The sequence below is a fragment of the Plecotus auritus genome, assembly GCF_963455305.1.
Source record: "Plecotus auritus genome assembly, chromosome: 1".
Lineage (NCBI taxonomy): Eukaryota > Metazoa > Chordata > Mammalia > Chiroptera > Vespertilionidae > Plecotus > Plecotus auritus.
This window is the reverse complement of record NC_137770.1, coordinates 196,751,399-196,765,669: the sequence shown is the minus strand read 5'-3', so window position 1 is coordinate 196,765,669 and position 14,271 is coordinate 196,751,399. Positions and strand designations below refer to the sequence as shown.

General features: G+C 42.1%; 1 protein-coding gene across 2 annotated transcripts in view; it reads left to right on the top strand.

The window, feature by feature from the left end:
• Nucleotides 1-14,271, top strand: part of FRAS1 (Fraser extracellular matrix complex subunit 1) — a gene marked incomplete at its 5' end in the record, with an annotated part of 457,295 nt that overhangs the window by 170,293 nt on the left and 272,731 nt on the right. For both annotated transcript variants that reach the window (XM_080673629.1, XM_080673630.1), the window contains 2 exons: nt 990-1,097; nt 7,358-7,450. In XM_080673629.1, the coding sequence (XP_080529755.1) occupies nt 990-1,097; nt 7,358-7,450 (201 nt within the window). The remainder of the gene's footprint in view (nt 1-989; nt 1,098-7,357; nt 7,451-14,271) is intronic.

Below are 14,271 nucleotides of genomic sequence, written 5' to 3'. Positions count from 1 at the left end.
ACCAGATAATAACACAGACAGCCCTCTTAAAAGAGGCTGAGTGTGTAAAACTCAGCCAACAATATGGCTGTTTTCAACCCATACAAAATAGGAAGTTAGGTTAGGAAATCTCTGAGAAAATAAATTTCAGTACAGTCAATTTGAAGCCTACCGAGCAGCCTTGCAAAGGACAGAGACTGGTCTCTGTGAGTTCTGTGCTATAGTTGGGCTCAAAGGTGCTTCAGATGGACACATTGAAATACGGATTCAGCAGAATAGAAGGTGGGAAATAGGAAGGATATTTCGAAGTCCTTTTTGCACTGAGCCCAGTCTTACTTTTCTGTTATGATGGTTACTTTGCTTTTCAATTTGGTGAGAACTAACATAGTGTCGTCAATTTTTGTTTATTTAATACCCCATGTGCATAATCCAAAATTATTTGTGAGGTCCTATGGATGGTGCTTTATTCATACCCCCATATGCTTGGCATACAGCTGGACACATAATAGCCACTCAGTGTGTTGGTTGATCTGCCTTAAAAACATTGAACTACGTACTCAGGTCCTTCTTGATTCTGATGAGCATTAAAGTGTGTAGTAGCAAAGAGCTGGAAAATGCTGGTTAGTGCTTGTCCAAGTGTCGTTTTTTTTTTTTTTTTTTTTTAAACAGGCTCTGATGGTTTCTGCTGCTTAATAGCAAAGAGAAACTTCAAGTCAGGGAGCAGCTTGTCCCCTGACGTTTCAGGTCAATCGATGGTTTTTACTCTGGGTATCGACAGCTCTCTGCTGCATGCCCTTGTTGTGGGCTACGTGGGTTGACTGTGGTGAAATGGATTATACCGCTTTTATTGCCTCTCGAGATTTAATCAGTACCCAGTAAGCACGACGCGTGCCTGTGACTTTTCCTTTGCCTTTTAATTGTTTAGACTGTAGGGCCATTGAAGGTGCTGTTGTTGTGTGTTCATACCTTGACTGATCAGTTTTTAACTCAGAGCCTATGCTTCTTTGCAGGATGCCACAATTTGGAAGCCCGATTCGTGCCAGAATTGCCGTTGCCATGGTGATATTGTTATCTGCAAACCTGCTGTTTGCAGAAACCCTCACTGTGCCTTCGAGAAGGTATGATGTGCTAAATGTGCCCTAAACGTATTGGTAAAGTCAGTGAACTGGTAGGGTTTTGGCACTGTTTTCAGCCATCTAGTTTTTTATCCCAAACTAATGGGAAACTTTATGAAACACAGAAGATAATCTTTGCATATCATATTTAAGAATATCTTAATTTCTGTTTATTGGGCATTTAGTACTCTGGACCAGGCACTCATTTAAAGGTTTTACAAATATTCTTCCATTTACTATTATGGGGGGTAGATATCTTAATCCCCACTTTACAGATGAGGAAAGTGAAGCCTAGAGATTGTAAGCAAGTTAACCATGATTATGCAGTTAATAAACCAACTGCCACCCAGAGACTTTTCCTGGCCTTGACAGTTGCTGCAGCTGCTTGATACTAACCACAGCATTTATAAGCCATTGAATGGATTGAAAGTCAGGATCAACTTCTTAAAGATGGTTTTCTAAAAACATTGTTGATTCTGATTGTAAAATTGTGCTGCCTTTGGGCTCCCTAAAATAATAGAGGCTTTGACTCAAAAATTTCTGGTATTTGACTAAGTGTATGAAGAATAGTTCACCTTGTTCCTCTGTTAAATTTTTTCAGTCTTTTTTTTTTTTTTCCTAACTACACATCTATGCTGTTAGAATTTTTTTTTCCAGGTGCTGACTCTTTGTTTTTAAAGTGAGTCTATTAAAATAAGAAGAGCTTAAGCTTCAAATTTGAACATTTGAAACTCCCCGGAGAAGACCAATTATTTGTTCTGAAAAAGCGTTCTGTCAGTTTCATAGTTTATTTTTTTCTAGTTTTCTTGCTCCCCCACAATAATTAATCTTGAGCTTTCATACCCTTCTAGTGCTAATCAATTTCTGTTTCTAACTTTGGTGTGAAGGTTCTGTATACCTTTAAGGTATTACTCAATTTCTCTGTGTATGTATTCCTGAGAAGTTGGTTGTACATCAAGTGCTGGTAAATTTGATAATATTTTGTTGTATATTATAGAGCTTTTTATTTTATGGAGTAAACACTCTTAAAATATCACTGTTTAGCTTGCTGAGTAATTCATGTCAAAATCTGAGCTGATTGTGTAAGGGCATTAAAACATGCCCTTTTCCATGTCACATGAATAATTGTGGTATCACAGCAAAAGCCCTGAACTCACTGTTATAAGACACAGACTATATCACTGAAAACTAAATGTGTTCTATACCAGGGGGTCACCAACAGAATCTAGCCTCTATGACTGCAAACAAAGAATAATTTTTGCATTTTGAAATGGTTGGAAAAGATCAACAGAGAACAATATTTCACAATGTGAAAATTATATGAAATGAAGTTTCAGTGTCCATGAATAAAGTTTTATTGAAACACAGACCGACTCATCTATTGCCATGACTGCATTATAATGACGAGTTGTGTAGTTGTGACGTAGATCAAAGGCAAAAATATTTTGCTGAAAAAGGTTCTGACCCTTGTTTTATACCAAACGTGATTTTATGCCTTCCTCATTTGTTCCTTTCCTAATTTTTCCCATCTCAGTAAAGGGCAGCTCCCTTCTTCGACTTCCTCAGGCCAGCAAACAGCATCTTCCTCAGCTCCCTACTTTCTCCCACATCCCACATCATTAGCAAATCTGCCAGCTCCTCATGAAACAGTACATTTCACATGGGGCTTCTCTGCTCTTACTGTTATCTTTTGCTTCATTCTCACACTAACCTCTTAACTTGTTTCACTGTTTCTGTACTTGCCTATTTCACTGTAATCTTGATATAGTAGCCAGGGTGATCCTACTAAAACTGAAGTCAGATCATGTTGCTTCTTTCCTTAGACCCCTCCAGTGGCTTCCAATGGCTTCTCTTCTCACAGTAACTCTTCATAGTGTCCTTTAAGGTGCTATTGCACCCTATTAATTAACCAACTGTTCTCTCCCTTGCTCTCTCTGCTTTAGACATCATGCCTGCTTGCTGTTGAGTGGCTATGCCAAGCACACTTATGCCAAAGTGCCTTTGCTCTGTTTTTCCCACAGAGATGTAATATATATATATATATATATATATATATATATATATATATATGCCTTGATCTTTTACTTTCTTTATGTTTTGCCTGAATATCTTTCTATTTAAAGTTGCAGTCCTCCATCCCATACCACACCTTTCTTATCCCTTTTCCATGCTTTAGTTTTCTTCTTGGCATTCACTACTCTCTGACATACTCTATATTTTACTTACCATTCTTGTTTACTGTCTCTTTTGTTTACTGTATGTCCTCAACACCTACAATGGCAACTGATTCATGGTAGGCATCAGTAAATATTATTTGACTGACTATATGAATGAATGAGAGATAGGGCCAGAGAGTTGGTAAGTTAAGGTTATGGAGAGCCTTGTATGGTGTACTACGAAGCTTAGAATTTTATTTTTAAGATGATTGAATACTAATGAAGGTTTCAGGCATATGGGTAAATAGCCAGCTTTTCTTTTAGAAATCTCTCTCTGATTTTTAGAAAATAATACATAATGTTAGATATGAGGAGATGAGTTCAGAGGCTGTGAGATTAATCCAGATGAGAGGGAAAGTACTTAAATCGGGAACACTGGTAGTGTCAGAGCAAGAGGAAAGGGCAGGCTCAAGAAATATTTAGGGAATAAATCAGCAGGACTGGGTGAAAGTAGGAGGGCGAGGGAAAGGAAACAGAGAGATGACTCCCGTATTTATGACTTGATGACTAGTTGGTTAGCTGAGCCATCAACTGATATTGAGAATATAGGGGAGTGAAGGAAAGCATCCCATCTGGGAGGGAAATGATGATTTCAGTTTGGGGCATGCTGAGTTTGAAGTGCCCATGGAATAACCACGTGGATATTTCATAAAGACAGCGGGGCATGAGTCTAAATCTCAAAGGAGAAGATAGGGTTGGAGTTAGTATGTGGATATGATTAGTATTTAGATAGTAGTGCAAATTTTTAGAATTAATAAGATCCAAAGAGATTGTGTGAAGAAGAAAGTACAAGGCCAAGGATGGAATTTGGGGAACACAAATGTTTAAGGGGAGGTGAACCTAGGAAGATTAGAAAGACATGATCAGCAGTTAAAGATAACCCTGGCCAGGTGGCTCAGTTTATTGTAGTATTGTCCCATACACCAAAAGTTTGTGGGTTCTATTCCTGGTCAGGGCACATACCTAGGTTGTGGGTTCGATCCCCAGTCAGGGTGCTTATGGGAGGCAACATCTCTCACATTGATGTTTCTCTCTTCCTCTCTCCCTCTCTTTTCCCTTCTCTCCCCTCCCCTCTCAAATTAATAAAAACAGAGGCAGTTAGAAACCAGTCCTGTCAGAACAAATCCTCTTAAGGATTTCTGGAGAATATCTAGGTATAGAGGACAATCCCGTGCAAAGGAACAACTGTATTAGTACATGTGGTAGGTTTTCAGCTGCCAACTTCAATGCAGATAATAGTACTTACCTAACAAGTTGTTGTGAGAATTAAATTATATATATATATATATATATATATATATATATATATATATGCACACACACACACATATATACATACACATATGTACATATATACCTATATATATACACACACACACACATATGTGTACATGTATGGTGAGCAAAAGTAGGTGTACAGTTGTGAACACATGAAACACAGAGTTTATCTTCTACTAGAGGCCCAGTGCATGAATTCGTGCATGGGTGGGGTCCTGCTGGCCTGGCCCCAATCAGGGAGGATTGGGGCTGGGCCTGTTGGGAGGAGGAGATGGTGGGAGGTTGGCCAGCCAGCCCACCCTGATCAGGGCCTGATCAGGGCTGGGCCAGTTGGGGGAAGGGGCTGTGGGCAATTGGTTGGCGGGCCCTGCCCCCGATTAAGGTTGGGGGGCTGACTGGGGGCAGGGCTGGCCATGGGGAGGGGCTGTGGGTGGTGGGCCAATCGGCCTCACCCCCAAATGGGGTGGGGGGTGCTGATCGGGGCCAGTGGCCTGGGGGAGGGGCCATGGGTGGTTGGTTGGCCAGCCCTGCCCCTGATGGGGTGAGGGGGCCAATCTGGGGTGGGGCTGGGTGGGGGGGAGGGGCTTCTGGAGGTTGGCGGGCCAGCCCTGCTCCCTATTGAGGTAGTAAAGGGTGATCAAGGAGAGGGCCAGCAGGGGAGAGGGCTGTGGGCTGATCAGAGTGGTGGGGGCCCATTGGGGGCCTAGCCAGCCAGGAGGAGGGGCTGCAGGAGGTTGGCTGGCCAGCCCCACCCCTATTGGGGTGGGGGGTGCGATCAAGGGTGGGGTGGCCAGTGGGAGGGGCTGCAGGAGGTTGGCTGCCCAGCCCCAGGCCCTATTGGGAAGAGGGAGGGGTCGTTTGGCTGGCAGCCAGCTCTTGATCAGCAGGGGGGAAGGGCTGTGAGGTTAGCCGGCCGGCCCTACCCCCTGATCGCTGGCTTGCTGGCCATAGTGGGCATCATAGCAATCGGTTTTTATGATTGTTATGGCTGTTATGGTTGCTGGCTTTTTATATATATAGATTATTATTTACTAGAGGCCCAGTGCACAGAACTTGTGTATGGGTTAGGGTCCCTAGGCCTGGCTGGTGATCAGGGCCGATCTGTGGGGCAACTGACAGGTTGATGGGGGGCCCCCCCGCTGGCACCTGCCTTGGCCAGCCTGGTGCTGCTCACTCACTGGCCCCGCCCCCCTCTCCCCCTGCCACCTCCAGTCGCCTCCCTCTGTGAGGCAAATGGCAGGGCAATCGGGGACTCCGCTGGCACCCACCTTGGCTGGCCTGGGGCCTGAGGGCTGGGGGCAGCTCCTGCATTGAGCGTCTGCCCCCCGGTGGTCAGTATGCATCATAGTGACCAGTTGTTCAGCCAGTAGTTCCACCATTTGGTCGATTTGCATGTTAGGCTTTTATTATTTAGGATTCTTGTATTATATATTTTTCTGTATGAACAACTGTAAACCTCCTTTTGCATATATATATATATATATATATATATATATATATATATATATATATAATATTAGAGGCCCGGTGCATGAATTTGTGCATGGGTGGGGTCCGGCCAGCCTGGCCAGGGGGAGGGGACATGGGCGTTTGGCCAGCCTGCCTGCTGGTGTATTTATCTGCTTTATGGATTGATAGTTGTAAAATCTTAGTCCCATTGCTCACCCACTCTTGTGAATGTAGTTATATAAAATTACAATTTTCTTGTACGCTCAATATTTTTAACAGAAGCAGCCCCAAATAACAAGGAAACATGAACACACACACACAGACACACACACACACACACATACACGTTTTTCATTCTAGCAGCTGAATTCTTTATAGACTTCTATTCTGTGAACAAGTTATGATTTCCTGGCTAATGTAGGGTCTCCTAACGTTTTTGACTGAAATTACTCTTTGCCTGTTCTGCCACATCTCAAGACTCGAGGAAATGCTAAGATCTATGTAGTGGAGGAACAAGAGAAAGCAGAGAGTCACTGGCCGCAAAGACAAACATAAGCTCTTTGCTCCATAGTTTTAATAACTCTTAGATAAATGGATTACTCACAGTGGCAAATGGATGGTTAGTTCATGTGACAACTTCCCAATAAATCCTGGGGTGTCTCATGGTAGCACATTCCCTTGATAGTATCACATCTTGTTAGGAAACACAGTTACCATTATGGAAGCCTTGAAAAGCAATGTAGGTCTTTCCTGGAGCCCATGAATTCTACCAGCTCTCCACAGTACACATGATACGTCAACAATGCTGTTTCCTCTCCCAGCTTTGTCCTTCAGTATTGCCTTGCTCTCCAAGTTCCTGGTAAAAGTGAACCTCAAAATCTCAGCCCCCCCCACTCTCCCGCTAGAGGCTGACAGCATCTGACCTCTCTAGGAGATCTGGAAGACCTGGGGCCACCAGCTCTGTGGCCACCCCTCACCCCTATCCAGGTCAAGAGACAGTTCTTCTCTCACCCTCTCTGCTTTTCTTATGTGGCACTCAGATGAAGCATTTCTAGTGAACAAAATTCTTCACTTCATTAGATGTGAAAAGATGTAGACAATTTCCAAGGAAATTGCTTCCACAAGGGGGTTCATTTTATCTTTGAAGAAGCTCATCTTGACAGAGAGAATCCCTTTTGTTCGTTTATTTGGTTTATCCTGTCTATTATTGTCACCGGTGGAAACATATTTAGAGATTTAGTGCATCCAAGATGGCTAAGGTGCAAAGAACCATTGTGACTGCTGCCACTGCTTAACACTGAGCTGTTTTTAAATGCGCAGGGAGAAGTACTTCAAATAGCCGCCAACCAGTGCTGCCCTGAGTGTGTGTCCACGACTCGTGGATCTTGCCATCACGAAAAGAAAATCTATGCGGTAAGTGTTTTCTGATCCAGGGGTGATTCTCTGTCTGTAGATCATTGACAAGGGGAGGCTGAATGCTAACCTTATGTTGACAAGAGAGGTGTTTTTTCCCTTTGTCTGGGCTCTGGAGGGCCGGAAGCTCATTTGACTTTCCACGGGCATTTGGGTTTCTTGAACAAGATTAACACTGCCCTATTTATTCCTTAGGCCCTCTGTAAATATGCATAGATTGAATTTGTGTCTGTGTAAAGGGTAGTCTGAGAATGTTGATGTTGAAGAAGTTGCGATGCTAAATAATAAAAGTGCCAACTTGGTTTTAGATACAACGTACAGTTTTTTCATTTGAGTGGTGAGTAGAGCAGATATTATTATTCCTGTGTTAAAGATGAAGCACTTGAATTACAAAGAGCTTGAAGTACTTGCCCAATGTCGTATTGCTAATAAGTGGGATAACCGGATCTAGAACCCTGGTCTTCTTTCCCTTAGGGGAGAGTTTCTAAACCTGAGGACTATTGACATTTTAAGCTTTGTTATGGGGCTGTCCTATGCTAAATTGTAAGAAATTTAGCAACATCTTTGGCCTCTACCCACTCGAGGCTAGCAGTAACCCCCGCCCTCGCCCAGTCTAATGATCAGAAATGTCTGCATGCATGGCCAAATTTCCCCAAAGGGGCAAAATGCTCAGCTACCCCCGTTTAGAATCACAGTACTATAAATTGGTCCTAAAATCCCTTTATTACACTTTCTCATTTCAGATCATTTGGGATTAATTTTGAGATACTAAATACTGATTTAAAAGTACCATTGCCAGGTTTATAATAGAAGTTATGAAAACGGAGTGGTTACAGTTAGTTCATCTTTACTCATACCTAAATGTTACCCGTAGGCAGCAGGTGAAGTTGAATGTGATGGAAAGAAGCTCTTTGCTTTAATCCTCATCTTCCACCTGATACAAAACTTTCTCCAAGTTAGTGCCTCTACCCATTCAGGAGAGAGCAGAGGTTAGCAGGATTTGATAATATCCACTCTCGGCTGCTATTCAGTGTGCGGACCTAAAACTCAGCAAGCACAATGCACTGTCCCTGTGGGACGGGATCATCTCACCTGAGCCACTGTCTCCGACTTACCTGAGGAAGCCACTCTTTCACTTCTGCACAATGTGCTGCTGAAAGGCAGCCAGGCAGGATCTATGTTGGGAATGTCTTCATAGCACGTATCCTCTGTGCTGCTCGATTCAGTCTGTTATGTTGGGTGATGTAAGGTTTACCCTCCACGGAAGAGGATCCCTGTGAAACGGAAGGTGTTGCAGGACAGACCGGTGATGGAAATAATGCCTGTTCATAATGATTGTATTAGGTAGGTGGTTCAAGGTCAAAACCACCAAGCTAAATTATTCAAGGGAAGGAGCACATAGGGTCAAAATAAGATCAGGAACTGGGGAACATCAGACGTCTCAAATGAGAGGTGGTACCAGGGACATGGGAAATCAGAGTTCATTAACTCTTTGCATGGACCCCTCTACTGACACTTTCCATTTTGCTCTCTCATGTTACGTTTGTGCACATGTGCAGTCTTCCTATCTTGATTTAAGAGGCCTGAGAACACCGACATTTTCTATATCTTTAGAGTGATCTTCCTTGCATCCCACCTAACCTGGCACTTAGCACTGAACTTTTCCCAGCGTAGGTGCTCAATAAACATTGATGACTGGAGGACTCAGACCATGGGTATATCTCTTTTCAGCTCATCCATGTACTTGTCCCAGGGCACATTGGTCGTTGGACTGCAGACCTGCTGATAGGTTAGTTGGAGATCCGCTTGGCCTACTTTTTCTGGGAGAGTTCAGAAAGTCTTCCTTCTGCCCGCCTCCCTGCGGTTCACCCCTTCCACTGTAACACATCACATGGAAAGCTCTAAACTGGGTCAGAACGGATCCACATGCCCTTTTCCATATGCAAGTTTCAAAATACACTCCCTCAGAAAATGCTATAATTATATTTCTGGTATGGATGTAACTGAGAAAAGGGCTGCATTTAAGGAACTGTAGTTTAAGGGGAAAAAAAATCTCTACTTCAAATAGAGATGGAAGAATGATTTATTTTTAAGTCAAGACAGAGTCTTCTAATTTTAGTCTTAATAAAGTTAAAATGCTCATGTTTCTAGTCTTCCTGTTCTTCCTTCCTCTCTTTCTTTCTTCACTTCCTCTAGATTCTTGCTACTTCCTTCTTAATAGTGTTTATCTTCTTGAGTGGATTAAATGCTTTTCTGGGTTTGCTCTGAGTCTCACCTTATCACCTGCATCACAGGTGATTTCCCCCCCCTGAATCTTGGAGACTTTCCCCCTCACTCCTCACCCCCCACCCATCACCCCCCATCCCCCATCCCATTTAGCTCGTTTGGTAAGCAGTTTCCAGAGCACTTTCTTCTCTAGCCTCTGGCTTGCATCCCATGGGGCAGGCTATGGAGACTCGCTCACAGGAGCTATAAAATAGCCTGGTGTTTTAGGAACTTTGGAACTGTGATCTGGGTAAAAGCTTTCCCTTAAGAGAGATTTAGAAGAAGCTTTAGGATAGAGTGTGGCAGGAGGGGAACCAGTGGAAATGCCCCAGAAAACAGGGTTGAAACAAAGGAAAGTCAGGGGTGGTAGCGCTCAGGGCAGCAAGAGGCCCTGCTCTGAGTGAGCAGCCTGGCCTCCTGCTAGAGAACCTCTTTTGCCTGCAGGGCAGCAGCATCTTGTACAACTGGCATTCCAGCAAGTCAAGACAAGTCCCAACATTTTCCTGGAGGGAGGAAAACACTTGAGCCTTTTGGCTGACTGCAGGTGATTTGACAGTTTTACTTGGGCTTATTACCGCCAGCATTTGGGGGACTGTTTCATCCATGACCTCCCCAAAGCTATCCCTTCAAATTAGCATTTGGATCTCTGCCCAGCCTTGCCAACCAGACAGGGAGACAAGCCTGAAATATATTTTCTTAAAGAGTGCTGGAGTGCTTTCCCCCTGTTCTTTTTCCCACAAATTAGCTTGTGAGAGAGAGGGGAAAGGACCATTAATCCCCTTTCTTCTCCTCTGTACTAATTTATACCAGCACCAGATAATACCATGTCAGAGAAAACATAATGCTTGAAGATTCACTAAAAAAGGAAGTGGCAGGTGGTAATGTCCTGGTGCCCACATAGGACTGAATACAGGAGCACGGAGGGAGAGGTTTGTTCACGTTGCCTGTTCTGAGGCTAAAAGGAGAACTAATTTATGTGTGTGGGGGAAGAAGTGAGTATTGAATTCTGCAGCCTTGTTCTTCTCAACCTAGAGGATGTAATTATAATATGCACTGAACATTGCCAGATATTTAGTATTCTACCTCTATAACTTCATAATGGGAACAAATTATATAAAGAAAAATTATTTTGTTGCTCTGACAGTAAGTGAGGCAAATACTTTATGACCTTATCTTTCCTTTGGAATTATATCTACAGCCAAGCTGACGTTGGTTGACTGTGCATAAGAATACATTTAAGCCCTGGCCATTTGCACAGTGGATAGAACATCGGCCTGTGGACCAAAGGGTTGCAGGTTTCCCGGTCAAGGGCACGTATCTTGGTTGCAGGTTCCCCAGCTCCAGTAGGGGCCCTTGAGGGAGGCAACCAATTAATGTGTCTCTCTCATGTCCATGTTTCTCTCTGCACCTCCCATCCCCCCGACTCCCTTCAACTCTCTCTTGAAATCAATGGAAAAAATATCCTCGGGTGAGGATTTACAAAAGAATATATTTAAGATGTCTGCAGAATGCTTTTCTCACAGTGTCAAAAACTCATGTTATCTATAAGTTTAATGAGGTTAAGATGGCACAGATAAACCCGGGTCTTTTGGGTGGGTGGCTGTTACTCCTTGATTTTACAAAGCTCTCTTTGCTGCTACAGTGTCTATAAAATAAATAAGGCTTTTGTAAATAGGTAGATAGAGCACTGAAATTATATCTATCTGTCTACAGTATCTATCTATCTATCTATCTATCTATCTATCTATCTATCTATCTATCTATCTACCTACCTGCATGTGATGAACCTCTTGATCCCTAATCTCCCTTTGGTGAGAGAGGTATCATTGCCTTAGGGACAGGAGTAGGCAATGGAAAGGAGGGGACTTCTGTGACTTGACCCTGAGTGAGAAATGGGAGTAATTCCTTTACTTGTGCACTTTGGGTCACCCTCTGGCGCTTATTCTGTGGCTTTAACAGTTTTCCTGCTGAATGTTCCATGTTATTGCCATAGTTCTCCAGCTTATTGTGAAGAGGGAATCCCCTGCTTAATTTTATGTCTCTTGAGTTAGATAATAGATTTATATCATTAGGGAGTTTGAAGGTACTGGAGAGATTAGCGAACACAGCCCTCTCATTTTACATATGAAACTCTTTTGGTGATTGACAGATTGTTGTTGTAATTAATTTTTGTGGTCTCTGTCTGAAAGGTGGTGTGATTGTAAATGTTTCAGAAATGATAGTGTTTCTGAGTAGTAAAAAAATCACGCTCTGGTTTTAATGAAGTGAAATGGCTAGATGTTTAGAAGCAATCTCCTAATTTGTAATAAAGAAGTTCACTTCAAGTTGTTTTATATGCAGTCTTCAAATTTTACTTTACTTAAGATATATAAATGATTCATTATATATTTTAAACAGGAATTTGCTCTCTGATGACAAAAGTAAAAATATGTTTATTGATGAAAATTTGGAAAATAGAGAAGTATACAAAAGCAGAGGAAAAAAAAACACTAGTAATCCCCAAACTCTAAAAACCACTGTTACTGTTCTTTTAGTTTTTTGGAGAGGGGGTGGCAGTGGTGATGGGTAGACACAGAGATAGATAGATGGATAGATAGAGCCATAGGCTTTACACAGTTGTAATTATACTGTGTATACAGTTTATATCTTGCTTTTTAAAAATATATATATTTTATTGATTTTTTACAGAAAGGAAGAGAGAGGGAGAGAGAGTTAGAAACATCGATGAGAGAAAAACATCAATCAGCTGCCTCCTGCACACCCCCTACTGGGGATGTGCCACAACCGAGGTACATGCCTTTGACCAGAATCAAACCTGGGACCCTTGAGTCCGCAGGCCGATGCTCTATCCACTGAGCCAAACCAGTTAGGGCTATATATCTTGATATATATATATACATATATATATACACACACATACACATATATATATACACACACACACAATATTATGTTTAAATAGTTCCCTAGCATAGTCTTAGAGAACATGATTTTCTATTATTAGGCATTTGGGTAGATTCCAGTTTTCACTAAAATATTTCTAATTTTGCTATAAAGAAGTGAAATGGAATTTCTAGTATTTAAACTTTTATGTGTTTCATTGATCATTTTTTTCATATAACTTCTTAAAAGTGAAATTAATAGGTCAAAGCATCTAAAGGTTTTGAGCATTGAGGCTGTAACAGCTATGGTCGTTATTAAGTGCATTTTAAATCCTCTGTGTCTACTGATAAACCCAGTGGGGATATCACAGAGCGCACAGGCCTTGCCTGGCTGAGTTATTCCCATGCTACAGTGAGGAAGGCTTTGGTTGGGGGGGGGGGAGAAACTCCCTCCACTGCAGCTCCCAGCACTAACTACTGTGAATTTTAACTCTCCCCTTACCTGACTTTACATAATATTTAATTTCATTTTAATATTTCTTTGCAATTAAGGAAGTTGAATCTTCTATAAGCTTATTGCCATTTATTTCCATTGAGATTTTTCTTATTGTTTGTCAGTACTTTTGGATATCAATTTTGTTTTAATTAATATAATTTGCAATCTTTAAATCAGTTTGTCTTTTGCCTTTTAAGTTTGCTTATAATGTATTTTTGACAGACTTTTAAAATTTTACCTCACCAGGACCTGTCAATTTTTCTCTTGAAATGTCTTGCTTTGCTTGTGTGCTTAGGCCTATCAGCAAGTTGTGGGCTCGCCCATTTATATGCTGTACTACATTTGAAATGTTGTGTTTAATTATAGCAGAAGTGAAAATTGATGGGAGAGGACTTGGTCTTGGCACACATGTCCATTTCCACAACCACAGCTGGCAAGTCTGTGTGGAAATGGGAAGGAAGGCCAGAAACTCATGTGGGGGAAATCGGGGAGAGAATTGAGCACCTTCTACCTGCCACCCCCTCTTGTTGGCTCTTTAATCAGCTACCTTGAAACTGAAATTTAGAAAGATCAAGTCACTGACCCATAGTCCCCAAAGCAGACTGGGCGGTGAGCTGGGATTCCAGAACACACAAGCATCCCAGGAAATCCTTGGTTTGTCGGACTCGGCACATGACTTGCATTGCTGCCCCCTTGTGCTCCCAGTCAGTCCACCTAGAGGATAGAAACCTTCATGACAGTAAGGTGAGGACTTGATTCCCAAATAATTACATGACTATGACGACCTATTATTATCATTGCTACAATAATAGCTCAGGTTATTAGTAATTCCAAAATGAAAGATTTGCAGTGCTTGCAATATTGCAGCCATTTGTGAATAAAGAGGTACTGACTTGCTTAGGTAAGACAGAGTTCTTTTGTGTTTGAGAGAGATGAATAATTATGCTGGATGCTGGCTTGTGGAGAAGCAAAAGGACTTCATTTTCCATGCTTCTCAGTGACACAGTTGTAATCCCCATATTACATTAGGTGATTGAGCACTGGGAATGTGTGATTTTTTTTTTTAAATAGAAGTCTATACTACATTAACGGAGGCAAAGGAAAGGAGGTTCCAGTATTAAAGAAAATCTTATAGGAGGAAAACTTCATTCATTAAGCTAATTTCCCCCCTACATCTT